A 19,999-nucleotide genomic window follows, 5' to 3' on the forward strand; every position below is an offset into this window, starting at 1 on the left:
TATTTACATTTTCTATTTGTATAGTTATATGATGTTCAGACAGGCACAGTACATCAACTTCTGTTGTATTTTTAATATTCTCAAAACAAATTATTAGTTCGTCTATTTTGTTCCTTAATCCCCTGATATTTTGGAGAAATATATTAACACAACTGTTTCCTCTACCTTTATTCGAACCATTTATTTTTTTACCTTTAAGAGCTGCCTGTCTGGACATCTTGTTCAACCTAAAAAAGGTGCCCCTATGCCCTTTCGGGTCACAGGGGTTTTGCCTTGAGTGCTAGTGGCCCCCTTTAGACGACCTACAATTAAATCAGCTAATCTATCCTTCCCTAGACTATTTAGGTGCAGGCCATGTCGAGTGTATCCCCATCTCCCAATGCTACCAACAGGCACTGTATAAATGTGTGTTTTTGCACAGTCCAGCAGCTGCTCGCTCAACTCTCTGTTAACTCGCCACACAGAAGGGTTAAGCGAGGGCTGATCGTAACGCTGCAATACCTCAACAAAACCCACATTCGTACAAGCTGTTGCAGCTCCTATTTTATCCAGGTCACTCTTAATATCATAATTCCTATCCTGAGCCAGGCTGTTTCCTGCCCCACCTATTACTATCACCTCATCATTCTTGTCGAAGTCCCTACAGAGTGGTCCTATGTCTTCTATCACCTGGCTAAGCCTAGCACTTGGCTTAAACAAACTCGTAACCTGGTAATCTGCTCCTAATTTCTCCTGCACTAGTTGGCCTACACCCCTCCCATGACTGCTACCTAGCAGCAAGACTTTTCTTTTCCTATTACTAGATTTTCCCGACCTAATGCTGTTACCAATTTTAGTAGTCTGCTGCACCCTACTTTCAACTACTCCTGTTTTTGGCTCCTCCCTTCCTACTTCAGGTAACAAGGAGAATTTATTCATAACTGGTACTTCGACAACATCTACATGGCTGGTCCCTTTTCGCGATTTCCTTGTTACCAATTCCCATTTCCCGCAGTCTTTTTCCCCCTTTAACCTAGCTAATTCAGTTTTTACCGAATCTAGTTCAGCCTGAAGTGCACACATCTTTTTCTCCTGTTGTACGAATCTTTTTTCTATACTACAGAACCTACAGTTCCATGGGAGAGCCAAAAGCATAATCTCGTCAAATTTCCCGCTACATGAGCCACAATGAAAAACACCCCCACATACCACACTCGATTCTATCTTCCTACGGCAGCTTCCACACTTAGTACTCATGGCAATGTACAGTAATAACATTTAAACAATGATCTCTTAATACAACAAACTAAATTCTTAAATCAGTAAGATAATAAACCTACAATGGATGTAATCTAACGAGCTACGTGAATTTAAACAATCGTTACCTGAAAGTAAACAAACGGCAAATGGAAAGTCTATGAACAAATAAGTTTGAATAATCTACAATCCGACAATAAAAAGTCTTTAATTATTGACCAAAGAAGTATTTAAGATTATAGGCGCAAAGTTAAGTAATAATAAGAGGTCTACACACGCACGAAATTTACGCCTACAAATGTAAACAAACACTGACGAAAACCAGCCGTTAAGTAAAACCTTCTTTATGAGTAAAATACACTAATATTCACGAAACCTTCAATACACAGTCTAACACAGACGTTAATTTAACTATCTAAACTATAATTTACACTAGGTTTAATATTATTCTATTACTGAACACTTAACTTTTGCCAGAGCTCCGAAAGCGCGCGCACCGCTTGCTCCAAAGACAACAGAGAGGTAATGGCCATCAATTGCAATTATATCCTTGCGACAATCTGTAGAATACAAATTGTCATTTTGCTACGATAATCATTAGTTCTTATATTTCTGTATGAATCCGCTACCTGAATTGTAGCAACTTTGATTCCCTCTGAGATCTTTTGTTGTTGCCCTTGTTTATAGCTATTAAAATAAGGCTTCTCACAACAGAATTTCTATGGAATGCTGAAAATGTGATTGATGCATTTCATTCCTGTGTTTATGTTGAGACCTGATCAACTGCTGGTAGATAGTTCTGCAGCTTTTCTTGCATTTATAAGTAAGTTAGGCAATATAAAGTGTGACAAAAATCAATGAAGACACTGGCAGTGTAATCCAAATAGAGGGAGGAAGGGAGTGGCAGAGAGAGAGAGAGAGAGAGAGAGAGAGAGAGAGAGAGAGAGAGAGAGAGCACATTTCCAGAACTTCCATTATACGCCTTAATTATGAATTAAATTATTGTTATACAAATTAAAAGAAATGATCGCATTTGCATTTCCATGGGAGGATTGTGGATGTGTGGGGATAAGGCATGGGAAATCTGTAGGCAGACTAAGTCTGGGGGATAGTGTCTGTCTGTGAAGGCTGTTATGAGGCCCATTATGCTGAGGGTCTCACAAAGACCTTCACAAACAGACACTATCCCCCCGACCTTTTCTGCAAACAGATTTCCCATGCCATATCCCCAGACACCTCCCAGTCCTGCCACTATCCCCAAGTACCAGCTATGAAGGAGTTCCCCCTTCACCACTCAATACCACTCCTGACTGGAGCAACTGAACCACATCTCTGTCAGGTATTTGATTATCTATCATAGTGCTCTGAAATGAGGGACAACAAAGATCCTTCCCACCACTCCTAAAGTGGTGTTCCATCACCAGCCCAACTTCCACAACATCCTCATCCATTTCTATGACATTCCCAATCCGAAACACTTGCCATAGGGATCATATCGTTGTGGAACACCCCAATGCAAGACCCGCTTAGACCACCCAGTCAGCACCTCCTATTGCAGTCTTGTCATCGACTTATCGTATTCCATCAGAGGCCGGGCCACTTGTGAAAGCAACCATGTTATATACCAGCTCTGCTGCAGTCATTGTACAACTTTTTATATTGGTATGACTATAAACCAGCTGTCCACAAGGATGAATGTCAGTTGCCAAACTGTGACCAAGAGCAATGTGGACAATCCTGTGGCATATGATGCTGTATGTAACATAGTTGAATTCAGTGGCTGCTTCACAACCCAGGCCACCTGCATCATTCACTCCATGGCCAGCTTTACTGAACTGTGCTGATGACAGTTATCCGTACAAAACATTCTCAGTTCCTAAAGTGATCCCAACCTCAGTCTATGGGCACCTAATGTCCTCACACCTGCCACTCAATCCTTTCTGCCCACTCTGTCATGTCACCTCATCGCAATTTACTTCCTCTCACCCTCACTGTGTGCTGCTCCTTTCAGTTCATCCACTGATCTTTTCCCCTTCTCTGCTCCTCTCCTTTCCACTCCCTATTCCCTACCCCCCTCTCCCTACCCCACAGCCTCCTGTCAGCCCTGTCATGCTACTTCCAGTCCTTACATGCTCCACCAGGCAGTGCCAATTCCTATTCCTCCACCTAAACCACACTATCCTTTCCCACCTTACACCCATTCAACTTGTTTCTGTTGCAGTGTGGCCAGAATGTCCGGAGGTACAAGTTGTGTGTGTGAGGTATGCTTGCTCGTGTGAGTGTCTGTACACTTCTCTTTTGTGAAGAGGCATTGACTGAATGTTGTTATGTAACAGTCTTTTCATTGCATCATCTTAACGGAGTGTAGCAATATGTCCTTTCATAATATTGTTGATATTCCACCCTGGGTTCCCCATTGTTTGACTTTAGATATCCATTTTGTTAGAGTTTCATAAATTATGTTTGCAAATTTTGCTTGAACCCCAAATTCCCTATTAATATTGCTGTTTAACAGTATGTGGTGAACTACTGATTTCAATTTAAAAATCTGTTCTGTACAGGATCTTTCCCTTCAAAAACCACACAGATGTTCTAACAGTTGTTTGTCCGAAATTTCTTCATCTTTGTTTAGGAGAATTTTTGATAAAATTTTTGACACCATTGACAGAAGCAACAATCCTCTGTAATTGCTGTCATTTGCTTTGTTCCCTTTTTTAATACTATTTTTCACTCACTTGGAATCTTTCCTGTTTTCCAAATGTTCTGTTCAATAATTCTGCTTTCTTTTCCTTGAATGTTTTGATTGGTTAATGAATTTCTAGCTTTTTAGGTGAAAAACCTTCCTCAAGTTTGTCTGGAATTGCTGCAAATTCTAATTTAACTATTGGAAGAATATAATTTAAGAAGCTATCAAACAGTTTTACTAACATTTCACTATTATCTTTATTTATTTAAACCTCTTTTGTCATCTTCATCTTTGAAACAAATACCTGATGAAATTATATGCATGTGTGGTGTCTATTCTTTCAAACATGTCTGAAAGAACATGCAATTTGATAAGCCTAGCTGGGCAATGAGTCCACCTTTTCAGTGTGGATGCACAATGCTCGAATATGTCCGATCTCCTGTAGGAATCTCGGAAGAGTGAATATGGAGGAAATGGTCAGGGGCTGTCGATAGGTGGAGCTCGATGGGAGTGTGGATTGGCCATGAGGTGAGCTGAGATAGTCCGTGCAGTTGCTATAACACTGTATACCAGATGGCACAGTGGTTACTGCACCTGCCTAGTAAGCAGGGGATCCCGGGTTTGAATCCTGGTCCAGTACAAAATTTCATTCGTCGCCGCCGATTTTGCATAGTGTTCCAATGCAGCCGACAGCAGTGATCCATACCCTTTTGTTTCCTTTCTTCCCTTCTCCATGTTCAATTTACATGTAATAAATGCTTGATGTTTTATACCCTGTGACTACATGTTTAAAAGTATCAGTAAAAATTATAGTTACTGTTTTTGCTGGAATTTTCTAGATTGTCAATAAGCTGAGATTTTTTGTGCCCCTCTTTATTTCCCGTATCATTTGTTTATGTTTTTTTTTTTCCTTAGTTGTCTGAATTGTTCTAGGTGTTCTTCCTTTTTTGAACATATCCGTTTTCTCCAGTGTTTGAGCTCTTTGTTCTAGTGCATCTTTTCTCTTGTCATTCTACTAGGTCTTCTGATTCTTATTGGCCAGCCTTTTTTTCTGTAATTCTACAGTGTTAATTATCAGCTACATTCTCGACTCATTTCCTGCACTGCTAAAATTTGTATGTGGTTCTTCTGCAGAAAAAAAATCCAGTTCCATTGGTACTCCAGTTTTTAGGAGAGAATTATATTTAATGTTCCAAAGTAGTACTACTTCTTGAATTTAAACTTGGAAGTCATTTCAGTATATTCCATATCTTCTACACCTCAGATGCTGGGGCTACGCAGAATCCTAGGTCCCATTGCAGTACAAAATGTAAAGGCAGATCCCTCCTCAGAGTTACGATCTGGGGTAGTGTATACGTTATGCAAAAATTCTATTTTGTGATTTGAAGTTGCCAATTGTAGAGTACGAAATCCAAGGTTGTCCCTGAATTCTTGAGATAAGAACAGGTGTTAGTCTGAAGTTGTCAGTAACTCTAGAAATGAATGGTAATCTAACAGAATGAGAATTGTTTCTCTTACTAGCATAATTAATTATAATGAAAGCCCTGTCTATGGACAAACCACCATAGCTATTTGCCTTCAATGTCTTCTTTAACATTTATGGCTCTTGTCTCATTGATAGCTACCATTACCTATGGACTGGCTAAAATATGTGATTATTTTGGAATTTATAGCTCATGTGCGCAAGTATGTAGTTGGAATTGCAAAACATTTTAGGGTACTTGGACTTTCTGCTTTAAATACAAATATTTTGATATTGTTAGTGTTAAACCTGATTTCAAAGCAGTAAACGTCAGAGAATAAAATTGTACATAAGTGAAAATGTGATTTTTCTGTTTGAGTTTCTTTTACAGTCCTTTTGCATCTGAAGAATCATGCAAAATACAAGGTAAAGGCAAAATTTGACATTCATAGTAGAGTACTGTTTGAGTCACATTGAAACATGGAGAGATACAAAGTCAAATTTTACATTCACTGGCCTCATATACTATGATACATTTCCTGATGTATAAGATAAACAAGTGTGGCAACTCACCTTCAAAAAAGTTAGAATTATGACATATTTTCATATGTCATGTAATCCAAATCATTGATAAATACTTCATTGTCATCATCTGTAGACTCGTCAAGAATTTTGTAAATTATTTGGTCCAAATGTTTAATCACTCTTGGAACACAAAATCCATACAGCACACATGACACTGAGAGAACTCAAACGTCACCTAAAATCTATAAAGAAAGAGATAATAACCAAGATTTCAAAAACATTTTTTTTTTTTTTCCCCATTGATACCAATATAACAATCTAGCGGTCACAGTAGAAACTTGGAAGTCTTCAGACTTGGCACACATTTCTGGAAGCACTTTCCACATTATGAAAAATCATTGTAACTGACATGATGTAGTATTACCTTTTCCAAACATTCTCATTTCCTGCAGACACCATAAGGTTATGTCAGCTGCACACAAAGTGTTGAGAAATCGGACTCAGGTTCCAAAACGTTATTGTCACTGATATGGAAGACATTTGAAGACAGAATGTTGAGCACTACTTGCTTCTGTGGTGGTGGTGGTGGTGGTGGTGCAAAGTGGCATCTGAATACCTGTTCCTGTTTGTAGGTTTTCTATACTGTTGTCAGTGTCAAAAATGCTGCACTTTTTATACAGTAGAGCAACCTTAAGTTTTTGGAAAGTGGCTGGTCAATATTCTTAGGTCTGGCCCTTCCCCACAACCCTTTTCCCCACCCCACCCACACCAAGGACAAATTTGTAGTGTTTATGGCAAACTGTAGAGTTGATAGTAACAATAACTTCAAAATTTAGAGAATGAAGTAAGATTTGTGACTAGCCTTGTGTTCCAGCAGTCATAGTAGTTCTTACTGAAACTTCCCAAAATTATTTCTTCCTTTATCATTTTAATGCGAATTGGTGCCTCCATGTACTGAAACAAAATACTGTTTTGTGAGTTGGTAAAGCAGGACAGTAATACTTAATTTGTGTTGGTATTCCGTCAACAGTGCACACAACTCATATGCAGTTGTGAAATGAGGAGGACTGTGAGATATAGAAGGTTATAGGACATGGAAGGTGATTGGAAAAGTTTTAGTAGGATCACTATACAACAGTGAGTTGTAGTTATGATTTCACCAATTGGTTCAATAACTGTCTCAAACGTTTTAGCCAACAAGCAGTAAATTATGAGAAGATATAAAAAAAGGGGGTGGAGGCACTGGTTGCCTCAGGCTTTTAGCAGTCTCACAGTATGTTCAGGTTTTGAGAAGTGCTAGTATGACAGAAGGTAGTAATTTTCACTACTGGTTAAAAGAAACACATTATGTTTAAGTCAACATTTACACTTACTGAAACAATTAAAAAATCACAATTTAATTTTTGCAAAGTATATTAATACCTGTTCAATTGTGCCAGCTGCACCATGTAGCAATAAGCAAAGTCACTTGTAAGAAATTCATCAATAATACCACTGGTAGGATCAGACAAAAAAAACTACTGTGCAAATACCGTAGAACCCCTGTGTTGATCAAGAGTATTATTAAAAGTTTCTTATCTATACTTACTTAATTAGTTCTTTTATGGTATACATTACAGAATGTAAATGGAGGTAATAAATTGAATGTAATTACTGTTACAGCAATCCATGAGTGAGGAGCTCTCAATATTAGACATTACAAACAACAAATTTATTAATGCTCGCATACACGCAGAACAGTACCTTTCACTCTTTCTGCAACAATGGGCAGAAATAGGTCCTGCATCATATGCCATCAGAAGCAAAAGACTGATGGACCTGCAGAGAATAACAGAGATAATGGTACGTACCTTGAGATAATCTATTTGAATCTTCACTTGTTTCACTACGTGCTGGAAAATGATGGTGTAAGAATTGCATTGACTTGATGATACACACAGAAGCAGTTTGTTCTCTCTAGAGAGGTTAATACTTTTCACTGTCAGGTAGATGGGAACAAAGCTGCGAGTAAATTATTCCAAAATTCCATGAGTATGGTTTAAAGGAAGTTTGACTTGTGCACATGTTTTTAATTTTGTATGGCAAGTACAGTCACATCCTGCCTCCACACTGTTAAATATTTTCGGTAGAGAAATAAAGAGCAGTTTGTGGTGATTTAAAAATGACAGTTTCCTCATTACTAGACTCACTTGAACTGCCTGTTTGCTTTGTTTTCTTCTCCTCTGTTAGTTTCGCTGTCACCTTTTCCTCCTTCCTTCAATTGAGTGGGATAGCACAGTGATTAGCACATTGGACGAGCATTTGGGAGGATGACTGTTCAAACCCATGTCCAGCCATCCTGATTTAGGTTTTCCAAGATTTCCCTAACGCTTAAGGCGAATGCCGAGATTGTCCCTTCAAAAGCTCACGGCTGCTTTCCTTCTCTATCCTTCCTTACCACCCTAATACAAGCTTGTGCTCTGTCTGTAATGATCTCATTGTTGATGAGATATTAACCACCAATCTTCCACTCCTCCCCCTTCCTTATTCTCTTTTTCCATCAATCTGTCCCCTCCCCTCCGATTGTTTCATCAGTTGTGCCCTCCCCCTCCTCTAATTCATCAATTATCTGACCCCCCCCCCCCCCCCACCTCACTGTTGGAATCTCTCATTTTGTCATAAAACTAAATGTACTTTTTAGCTCTATCTGGACATTGCAAACGTCTCCAATCTTGAAGCTGATCTCGCAAAACTGGAACAGTTTATGAAGCCATGGGCTACAGATCTACCAAGTGCAACAAGTTCACTTGAAGACTGGGAACGGAAAGTTTTGTACAGGTAATTACAGATTTATTATTTTCTATTTACCGCCATTAAAAACAAAAATTTGAGACATAAACATGATATTACTAATAGGCACAAATATTGTAACTATTGCCCGACATCTGAACTCACTGCATGGTATTAGCTCACATAGGCCAAAAATAAATAAATAAAGGTGTAACTTTGGGTAGATTGTGTTTGGATGGCTGTGTGGATGTGGATGTGGATGTGATTTTGTATCCTTAAGTTGGAGAAAGAGCAATAGTTTGAAAGTCAATACTTCTCTGTACTGATGAGTGTTGCTATGCAGCTGCAGATAAGTGGTTGCCTTTTCTCACTTTTATTTTTCATTCAACCCATGACTTAACTGTATTATTTTCATATTATCTGTACTCCTAAATTTTTGTTTTCGTGTGTTGTTATATACAATCTCAAAAAGTCTCAAGTATTGATTGATGACAATTCTTATGAATAAAGCACAGTCTAGACCATTTATTTTTATTCCTATGGCTGGTTTTAGCCAAATCAGCAGTATTAGGATCTAAAATGTTGGTATAAAACAGAGGATTCCTGTGATAACTATCATCCTATCCATATTTCAGGTCTGAACATGGCCTGATTTAGTCAAAACCTGTTACAGCAATATCTATAAAATCAGGACTGTGTTTTGCTTATAAAATTATGAAACAAGTGTTTCCTGCTACATTTTTTAAGATTTTTCACTTTTATTTCAGTTCTGTGTATGACTTTCATTGTAAGACACACCATTAATGTTTCTAGAATGAAATTGTCACTCTACAGCGGAGTGTGTACTGATATGGAACTTCCTGGCAGATTAAAACTGTGTGCCGGACTGAGACTCGAACTCGGGACCTTTGTCTTTCGCAGGCAAGTACTCTGCCAACTGAGCTACCCAAGCACAACCCACGCCCCATCCTCACAGCTTTAATTCCGCCAGTACCTCGTCTCCTACCTTCCAAACTTCACAGAAGCTCCCCTGCGAACCTTGCAGAACTAGCACTCCTGGAAGAAAGGATATATTGGAGACATGGCTTAACCACAGCCTGGGGGATGTTTCTGGAATGAAATTTTCACTCTACAGCGGAGTGTGCTTCTGTGAAGTTTGGAAGGTAGGAAACAAGGTACTGGTGGAATTAAAGCTGTGAGGACGGGGCGTGAGTCGTGCTTGGGTAGCTCAGTTGGCAGAACACTTGCCCGCGAAAGGCAAAGGTCCCGAGTTCAAGTCTCTCTCTGGCATACAGTTTTAATCTGCCAGAAAGTTTCATATCAGCGCACACTCCACTGCAGAGTGAAAATCTCATTCTGGAAACATCGTCCAGGCTGTGGCTAAGCCATGTCTCCGCAATATCCTTTCTTTCAGTAGTGCTAGTTCTGCAAGGTTCGCAGGAGAGCTTCTGTGAAGTTTGGAAGGTAGGAGATGAGGTACTGGCGGCATTAAAGCTGTGAGGGTGGGACGTGAGTCATGCTTGGGTAGTTCAGTTGGCAGAGCACTTGCCTGCGAAAGGCAAAGGTCCTGAGTTTCGAGTCTGTCTGGTACACAAATTTAATCTGCCAGGAAGTTTCACCATTAATGTTAACTGTACATGTGCTTTTATTTTCAGGTGTTACTTCTTAAAACAAACAGCTGATAGGTTGTCATCAGACAGTGCCACTGATGATCATTCCTGGTTGAAAACCACTGAAGTTGTTTGTAGAATGACTGTAACTGATTTGGCACTCTTACAGAAAAATTATTTTGTGGCAAAAAAATATGCTATGGATATGAAGGAGAAGGTCAGTTCTTTGCTTTTGTAAAATTATTTCATTGATTATCTTATAGTGTGTGAATAGCAAATGGGCTAGCATTAATGTGGCACCGATGCAGTTACATATAATGTTTAGTTCTGTGTTTCCATTGGCTGAGTTTATGTGGAAGCAGATCTCTTTTTTGTTTGTTTTGTTTTAGAATATTGTTAGTTAAATTTATATTTCTCATCATCATCTTATCGCATGTTAATGGAATCTTTTAGTTATGATGATTTACCACATGTTTTTGCAAGGGATGCCATTGCTATCTGGACCTTACAAAAACCAAGTAAGGTGTCCATATAAACGAAAAAGTAAACTGAAGTGTTAAAAATTTTGAATTATTGCACAGCTGTGTACTGATAAAATTTCTGAGATATGTGTGCTAGGGATGTAGTTCAAATTTTCGTGACTTTACTGAGTATAATATCAAATAGCTTTCCTAAATCATTCTGTTAAGAGACCGAAAGATTTCATTTGCAAGTTCATAGCTGATTCATACAAAAGATCACAGAATTTTCAGTCTGTCTCAAATATGGCATTGATCTCAATGAACTTTTGTTTTCATTATGTTTATACATGTTGAAAAATAACACAAGTGAAATGTCAACTTCATTTGCAGAGTATTTGTGTTTACACAAAATTTTGAAATCATAGATGAACTAAAGTACCATCAATCATAAATTCATTTACTTATTTATTCATCCATTCATTTATTATTATTATTATTATTGTTGTTGTTGTTGTTGTTGTTGTTGTTATATTTTTGTGAATTAAGACTACTGAAAGTTCAATCCAAATTGCTGAACGTCACGAGATGCCTCCTGTTCCTTCATTTTCAGCGACCTTTAAGAATAAGCAACTTAATTTAAGCATGATTTACACCACCATTAAGATCAAGTACATGCAGTAATCATGAAACTCCAACCAGGGGTAAAGACCCTTCTTCCCCTCCCCCACCCCCCCACCCCACCCCCACCCCCACCCCCCTCACGAAATCACTTTCTTTGTTGGTTTATAAAGGTAACTTCTAAGCTGTAGAGCAAAACAGGTACAGAAATTAAAAGAGAGTCATCTGGGGTAGGTAAAAAGTTACTTGTTTCCTGTACAGCAAAATATTGCACCAGCAACAGTGCAGCTTCACTGTGACTGCTGTTCTGTGGTATGGGATGAGTTAGCTGCTGTCTGTAAGCAGCTATCAATTACTCTGATTGCTGTCTGCTTTGAAAGGGTTTGTTGGTGACCAGCAAGTGATACACACAAGATATACCAAAAAGCACAATTGCTGATCTCCATTTTCAAATGCCAGTTTACAAATGAGGATCCAGGTGTACTTTCATTTTGACACCACCTCTCACGTCTAAGATGAGTGCTATAGATATTACCAGCAGTGGCACTGAGGACAGCTAAAACTGATAAAATTAAAGAAGGCCCCAGGATCTGATGAAATCGGTATCAGATTCTGTACAAAATATGTAACTGAGTCAGTCTTTTATTTAACCATAATGTAGCATAGAACACTCAGACAAAAAACTGTGTCATTAATTGGAAGAACGCAAGGGTTATGCCTATGTATCTAATGTCATTGATATACATCAATACATACAAGGTGCATATTCCCTGGGACAACCAGGAAATCTGGAAGAAACATGAGAATTTTTTCATCCAGGAAAAACCTAGAAATTGTTTAGAACTCCAGGAATTTGTCATTGTTTTATAAGGGGTATTCAGAAAGAAATAAGCCAGAGGCGTAATTACAGAAACCACTTCCTCTATGTTAGAAGTATTGACCCTGGCTGTTGAGACACTTGTCCCACTGTGACACAAGGCGGTGAATGGCTGTCTCATAAAATTCCCGGGGCTGAACCAGTTCTGCACGTACAGCTGGATGTCGTTATCCGAGGTGAATCTTTTGCCCCTCAGAGCCTTTTTAAGGGAACCAGAAATTGCATAATCACAGGGGGGAGAGATCCAGACTGTGTGTAGGGTGGCCGACAACCACCCATTTGAATTTCTGCTAGAGTGCCGTGACTGTGTTGGCAGTATTAGGCTTTGCATTGTAATGGAGCAGAATTGCCTGGTCATTTTGATTTGATCACTTGGCGAAGTGTGGCAAAGGTTTTTGATTTATGCTGGGCATTCACTTTTGTCCCATGCTGTAGGAAGTGAAACAAAGGGGGTCATCTTGTTCAAAGAAGAATGTCAGCTTTTTTTGGTGGTGGTGACCCTGGATGTTTCCACTGGAGACTTCATCGTTTTGATTCTGGCTCGAAGTGATGACTCCTCTCCAGCCACCACTCGTGCGATGAACACATTTCCTTCCCAAGCATAGCGCTGCAGATGAGCAAGACAGTGGACCATTCGACATTATTTCTGGTGTGGTTGAAGACTGTGGGGCACCCATTGAGTGCACACTGTCCATGTGCAGTCATTCCTTCATGATGGTGTGAACATTTCTGATGCTGACTCCAACCATGGCGGCTATGGCCTTCACTGTCACTCGGCGGTCGTGGGCAATGAGTGCATCCACCAGCTGGACGATGCTGTCGGTAATGCAGTCTGGTGCTCCAGACCGTGCATCATCAGCTAACGGCATCCGTCCTTCTATGAAGCGCTTGTGCCTTGCCTTGACCCTTGCAAGGGAAATGCAGTTCTCCCTGTACACTTGTGATATTCTTTGATGAATGTCCATTCCTCCTACTCCTTCTGCTGTCAGAAAATGAACACCACCTCTCTGCTCTTCTGTTGACGCCTCCATGCCACTGTTTGTAGGGCGACTGGCAGTGTTGGACGATTTATGCGTGGTGCTGCTAGCTCTGTATAGTTACATGACACGCACGCGTGCCCTCTAGCGACAGTCTGTGAACTTCAATGCTGTGGTTGCAACCATACTTCATTACACAAGCCATGATATTACCCTCCTGTCACTGGTTTGCACATTCCAGATTCCGGCTCATTTCTTTTGGAACGCCACTTGTAGTTTTCAGTTAAATTTTTGTGACTTTGACTGGTAACAATTTATATTCTAACAAAGAATTTTACTTTAGCCCACTAGTGCAGAATAAAATATAAACAAGAGTATGAGACCAAAATAAAACTTTGGCTGCAAAGAAAATGCGGCATTTACAACAAAACGTTGTTCACACACAAGCATTCACCAACAGCAAAATGTGTCAAAGGCTTTATGATGAAGACTATGCTGTACTTCGTAACAACAAACTGCTGTTGATGAACATGATGTCAGAACTGTTTACATTTCGTACAGGTTGTGGAAAAGTATTGCGAATGGTGGTTTGTCAAGTATTACTTTAAAATAAATTTCGTTTTACATTAGATGAATTGCGTTAGCATGAGAATGGGCAATGAATTTCTTAAATTGCGGAGAGTTTGACTCTCATTCCAACTTAACAGTTTGAGGACCAGCCACTTAGAAAAATTTTGGGCCCAGTAATTTATGGGATTATTTAAAATTATACTGTCAAATTTGTTTTTGACAAGTCTTAAAGACCAAATTTTGAGTTAGTTTTTCATATTTATTTTAGTTCTTTTGTAAATTACAAATTGTGCAATAATGATGGCAAAAGTATCATTATCCATCAAAAACAGTGTAAGGTGAGTTCTTGAGCAACTTCACATGTAATTAATTTGCTATGGAAAAGTCAAAGTGGTTGACTGTAAATGTATTCAGCTGGGTAATCCACAAAATGTTCAGTGCACAGCAGTAAATTTTATGACTATGGTTGTCAGAAATATTCAGCTGTTGCAATTTCATCTGCTGTTAATATCATACCTGACTACGTACGAAGGAAGGAAAAAAATCAGTAAAAAATTTTGGATGACTAACATTATACATGAAATCTTAGCTTTTCTTGAGGTATACTGTATGTATGTATGTTAATTTAAATCATTTGTCATATGGTCTGAAATCTGCTGTCATTGGTTGGCAAGAACACGTGGTTCGAGCTATGATCAGCTGGCAAAAGCACATCGCATAGCGCAGTCTCAATTTTAGTGCTTCAGAAGCTACTGTGCTGTTTTTGGTGAAATTCGTATTTATACATTTGTAATACAAAATATGCAGTGCACATGCTGCTGTGAATCAAGAGTCTTTCCAAAATGTGTTGTTTTTTGCTGGGTTTCATATCCTAAAGTGCAAGAAACTTCCATGCTGGTATATAAAACCTGTATTAATCAAAGGATTGGTAAGTTTTACAGCTCCAAGAGAAAGTATATTGTTACTTAACACAAAAAGGTGTACTTTCACCTTGGGAAACTGGCATTTTCATTCAGGAAAGGTGCATTTTCACCAAGGAAAAAGTGTGTGTTTTAATGGGGAAATCTGGGAAAAAACTAGAAATATTTTCCTTGTCAGCATATACATACTGTACATACATATTAGAATCTTAGAACATATTCTAAGCTCAAATATAATGTTATAACTGAAACAAAATATAGTCGTGCGAAACACAACTTGCATTTTCTCACATGACAAACTGGAAGCCATGGGTCATGGCAGTCGGGTAGATGCAGTATTTCTTTACTTTTGGAAAATGTTTGACTTAGTACCACACTAATGATTATTAACAAAAATCTAATCATATAGGGTATCAAACCAAATTTGTTATTCACTTGAGGAGTTCTTGGTAGGGAAAATGCAGTTGTTTATGTATTTACAGATGTTGTTCACTTCTGTATTAATGACCTGGCAGAGAATATCAGTTGTAACATCAGAATTTTACAATTGATGCAGCTACCTTCCATGAAGTACTATCTGAAAAAAGCTGCATAGATGTTGTCAGTTTTTATTAATATTTTAAAATGATGCACAGACTGGCAACTTTTTTTATGTTCCAAAATGTAAAACTGCTCACTTAATAAAAAACAAAAATATCTTGTGATAGGACTACAATACTGAATTGCAATTGATGTTGATCAACTTGTACAAGTACTTGGATGTAGCAGTCTATGGGGATATGGAATGGAATGATCACATGGGTTCAGTCATGCATAATAAAGTTGCCAAACTTCAGTCCATCAGCAGGATACTGTGGAAATTAATCAGGGAAGAAGGTTGCTTACAAAACAGTCATGCAACCCTTACTATATTAATGTTCTGGCATATGGGATCTGTATTAAATGGAACTAATGGGGAATGCTGGAGATGCATAAAGAAAGACAGCACAAGTGGTCACAAGTTTGTTTGACATATGTGAGAGAATCATATGTATATATGGTAAAACACCTGAACTGGCAGATACTTGAAGATGGACATAAGTTATCTCACGAAAGTGTACCTGCATAGTTTCTTGAAAAAGTGTTAAATGAGGAATCTATGAATATAAGACAGCTCTCTACCTGACTTTCCCATAAAGATGTAGAAGACAAGAGTACATTGATTACAGTAGATATAATGGCATTTAGGCAGTCACTAATCCCATGGTACATTGACAAAGAGAGCAGGAAAATCCCATAATACGTGATACATTAGGAGGTAATCTCTGTTGTGCATTTTACTGAGGTTTGCAGAGTGTGCATGTAGATGTAGAATAATGTTGACATCTATTTATATTTATTTTCTGGCATTTAATAAAGCTCCTGTTAGTAGATACCCAAATCCACTACTCCTATGCTTATACTCTTCTTTGTGGATGTTATTTTCACTGGAGTTACAGATCCGTAGCTTCTTTCGATGTTTGAGACGGTATTGTGGTTTGATTAACAAAGAAATACTTCACGGAATGTTGTTGTTAACATTCAGAAGACAAAATAACATATGTCTCCTGAGTCATACCAATATGGCTGTCATCAATGTTATCAGTGCACAGTTCCATTATACACCATTTGTCAGCCTGTCCTGTTGTTGGCTCAACCACTACATGTCATTGCTTGTCCCTGCCACTCTCTGCCCTCCCCCCTCTCAGGCACTGTCTTTTGTAACAGTGGCTTGTGATAACATTCTGATAGCATCAACCAAACCCTGTATTGCAATTACATGATGTCTATGAATTCAGATTACACTGTACATAATTTTAAATTGAGCTCAAGTCCAATTAATAAATGCATTAATATATAGCAAACAATTCAGATTCCCTTTCAGCTTGCCAATTCTGTTGGAATTCAAATCACGTTTATAATTTATTAACTGCATTTTGTTGGGATGAGGATAGAAGGGCTTAGGGCTTAAAACACAAACAAAAATCACTACAAAAATACCAAAATAATATGTTAACAAAATGTTGCCACAAAGTCATACACATCAAATTTATTTTATTACCACAAAAAAAATGAACAAAATGTTGTTGTTCTGTATGTCAAATGATTGGGTTTCATTATGGGGGGGGGGTCCAAATCTGAGTTTGGAGTTCGTCAAGGTAAAGTATTTTGATAGTTATCAATTCATTTTTATAAATGTGTTAATAATACATTACCTGAATAAGGTTATTTTGAGTCATCCTATGACTGAGATACCTCTTGCTTCAAAAGGTATTTCTAAAAAGGAATAAAAATGCAATTTGAGTTGTGCAATTTTATTAGATTAGATGGTATTAGCCCATGAAAGCTATGTCCCACAAAAAATGGCTCTGATTCCAGTGAATGTTAATAGTGTTGGGCATAATTTTTTTTAAAAAAAAAAAAGAAAGATTGAAAACTTGACACACACAAATACAAGTGAAAGAATAAATGTAAATAAAATTACTGATATTAAGAGACAGATAATTTCAAGTAGTTGTATATTGTATTGCTGAAATTGCCTGCTATGTTACATCAAAACCAACTTTTCATAAAACTTTATATTATGATTAACAGAAAACTTTCAGTCAGAAGAAATCGATTAGATGTAGAGTGTGTCTGCAGTTGACCTGAGATTGGAAAATAGAATGGAGAATTCACAGAATTATATCAAAATGTTGGTATCAAATATAGACCTAATGTTCAATCAAAGTCTACTACCCATACAAATAAATGTATTATGGATGACACAATGACTGACTATTAAATTACAATATTGATATGAGGTCCTTGTTGGCATGTGATCAGCATACCAATTGGACTTGTTGATGTAAAGCTTTGATATGGACTTGATGCAAGACTTTGAGATTTTAACGCATTTGAGCCTGAACTACGAATGCCATGAGTGCAGCTCTAATAAGATTTGTCACTGGTGATTTGCTCATATTATTACATGCAATCTCTAGATGCAACAGACTTCCTGCATGGTTGAGGAAATATTGGGACTACTGGACTGAAGGAACTAAAGTAATTTCTTTAGTCTGTGTATCACACCCAGTGAGTTCTTTTAGCAAAGAGCAGGCAGAAATTTTGGCTAAATAGGAAATAATATAGATTTTTACAAACGTAACAATATTATGAAAATAATAGTTGCTACTCACCATGTAGCAGAGATGCTGAGTAGCAGATATGCACAACAAAAAGACTGTCACAAAATAATCTTTCAGCCAACAGGGCCTTTGTCAAAAGCAGACAATGCACATGCATGCGCGCGCACGCGCACGCGCGCACAGACACACGCACACACACACACACACACACACACACACACACACACACACACAAAACCATAGTCTCTGGCAACTGAAGCCACACTACGAGCAGCAGCAGTGTGTGATGGGAGAGACAACTGGGTGGGGGTAAGGAGGAGGCTGGGGTGGGGATTAGGAGGGATAGGGATTGCAGGGTAGCCTTGGGGGACAGTTAAGTGCTGCTGGGGATTGTGGGGAGGAACAAGGTGGAGAGAGGGTAGGGCAGATAGATGCAGTTAGGAGGTTGATTGAGGGGGGGGGGGGGGGGGCTAGTGGAAAAGAAGAGAAGTAAAAACACTGGGTGCATTGGTGGAACAGTGGGCAGTGTAGTGCTGGAATGGAAACAGGGAAGGGACTAGATGGGTGATGACAGCGACTAATGAAGGTTGAGGCTAGGAGGGTTACAGAAACTTAGGCTATATTGCAGGGAGTGTTCCCACCTGCATAGTTCAGCAAAGCTGGTGTTGATGGGAAGGATTGATATGGTACAGACTGTGAAAAACTCATTCAAATGAAGGATGTTGCATTGGGCAACATGCTCAGCAACAGGGTAGTCCACTTCTTTCTTGGCCACAGCTTGTCAGTGACCATTCATGCAGACAGGCAGCTTGTTGGTTGTCATGCTCACATAGAATTCAGCACAGCGGTTGCAGCTTAGCTTGTAGATCACATGACTGGTTTCACAGATAGCCCTGCCTCTTATAGGATAGGTGATGTTTGTGATTGGACTGTAGTAGGTTGTGGTGGTGGTGGGAGGAGGCTGTTTGGGAAAGGTCTCACATGTTGGTCTATTACAGGGATATGAGCTTCAAAGTAAAGAGTTGGGACCAGGGGTTGAGTAGGGGTTCCATGAGTGGCGGAATACCATTGTGGGAAGGGTAGGAAGGATAGTGGGTAAACAGCATCTACGTTATGTTGTGGGGAGCAACTACCCCTTTCATAATATTGTTACATCCCATCCTGGATTTTCCTTTAGAAACATAACTTCTTATACTATTTTTCAGTTACATAAAATAAATTACAATAAAGAACAGGTTTGAAGAGAGCTTAGTGTAGTTAAGGTCAAATTAAATACTGCCAAATTATCAGACTTACGTGAAAAAATGAAAACCATATATAACTAAAAGTCAGGACTTCGGTTTTGTTTCAGAGCAACAAAACAGTAAGGAAATTCAAATGTATATGTTGATTATGAATATTGAAGGAATAATAATTGGGACTTGCAGCAAACGTAAATGAGATATATTGAACAGAAATTCATATTGATGCTCTAATGTGCTCACTGTGTGATGGAGAGAGAAAAATCCTGTACAAAAAATTGTGAAAATTGATAAATGATATGACATTGGGCAGTTTTAGTGCAAAAGATGGACAAAAAGTGAATAATGTTTATTTAATGGGAAACTTTGGGGCAAATACCAGGAATGACACAATACATCAGTAGAATTTACTGAGATACCACTTTCATCCTGAACATATTCTTCAAAAGAAAAGATATAAAAACTGAATGGAAATGGGCTAAATGGAGCTAAAAACTAAAACACTAAATTTCAATAAACAATAAAGTAATGTGTGTTCATGACACTTGTTGCTTTATGACTATAAAATCTTCTCAATTTCCAAATCACATCATTTGAGCTACAATTCAGCTACTGTCACAGACATATTCTTCAGGCGTTATAACTGCTACTTGCTTCATATGACAAGATATCCATCTTATATTCCTGAAGCAGAGGAGCTGAGAACCTCCCAGATGTTAAATAAAGTCACGCATGCACGGGAGAATGACTTGAGCAAAATGTAGCAGATTAATCCTTGGCACAGGGTCATCTCCGCGCTGCCTCATAGCCTGCCACTATGGCTTACTAAACATGTACTCCTGAACTTTGTTGAAATAATTGTAACTTTATCAAATCTTAGTTATGTCTTTTATAACTGAAC

General features: G+C 38.5%; 1 protein-coding gene across 1 annotated transcript in view; it reads left to right on the top strand.

Moving 5' to 3' along the window:
• Positions 1–19,999, top strand: part of LOC126341345 (DNA-dependent protein kinase catalytic subunit-like) — a 526,946-nt gene that overhangs the window by 382,643 nt on the left and 124,304 nt on the right. Inside the window, exons 40-42 of the mRNA XM_050001770.1 lie at positions 7,572–7,751; positions 8,590–8,726; positions 10,334–10,505. Coding sequence (XP_049857727.1) covers positions 7,572–7,751; positions 8,590–8,726; positions 10,334–10,505 — 489 coding nt within the window. The remainder of the gene's footprint in view (positions 1–7,571; positions 7,752–8,589; positions 8,727–10,333; positions 10,506–19,999) is intronic.

Source organism: Schistocerca gregaria, chromosome 1 (genome assembly GCF_023897955.1).
Source record: "Schistocerca gregaria isolate iqSchGreg1 chromosome 1, iqSchGreg1.2, whole genome shotgun sequence".
Lineage (NCBI taxonomy): Eukaryota > Metazoa > Arthropoda > Insecta > Orthoptera > Acrididae > Schistocerca > Schistocerca gregaria.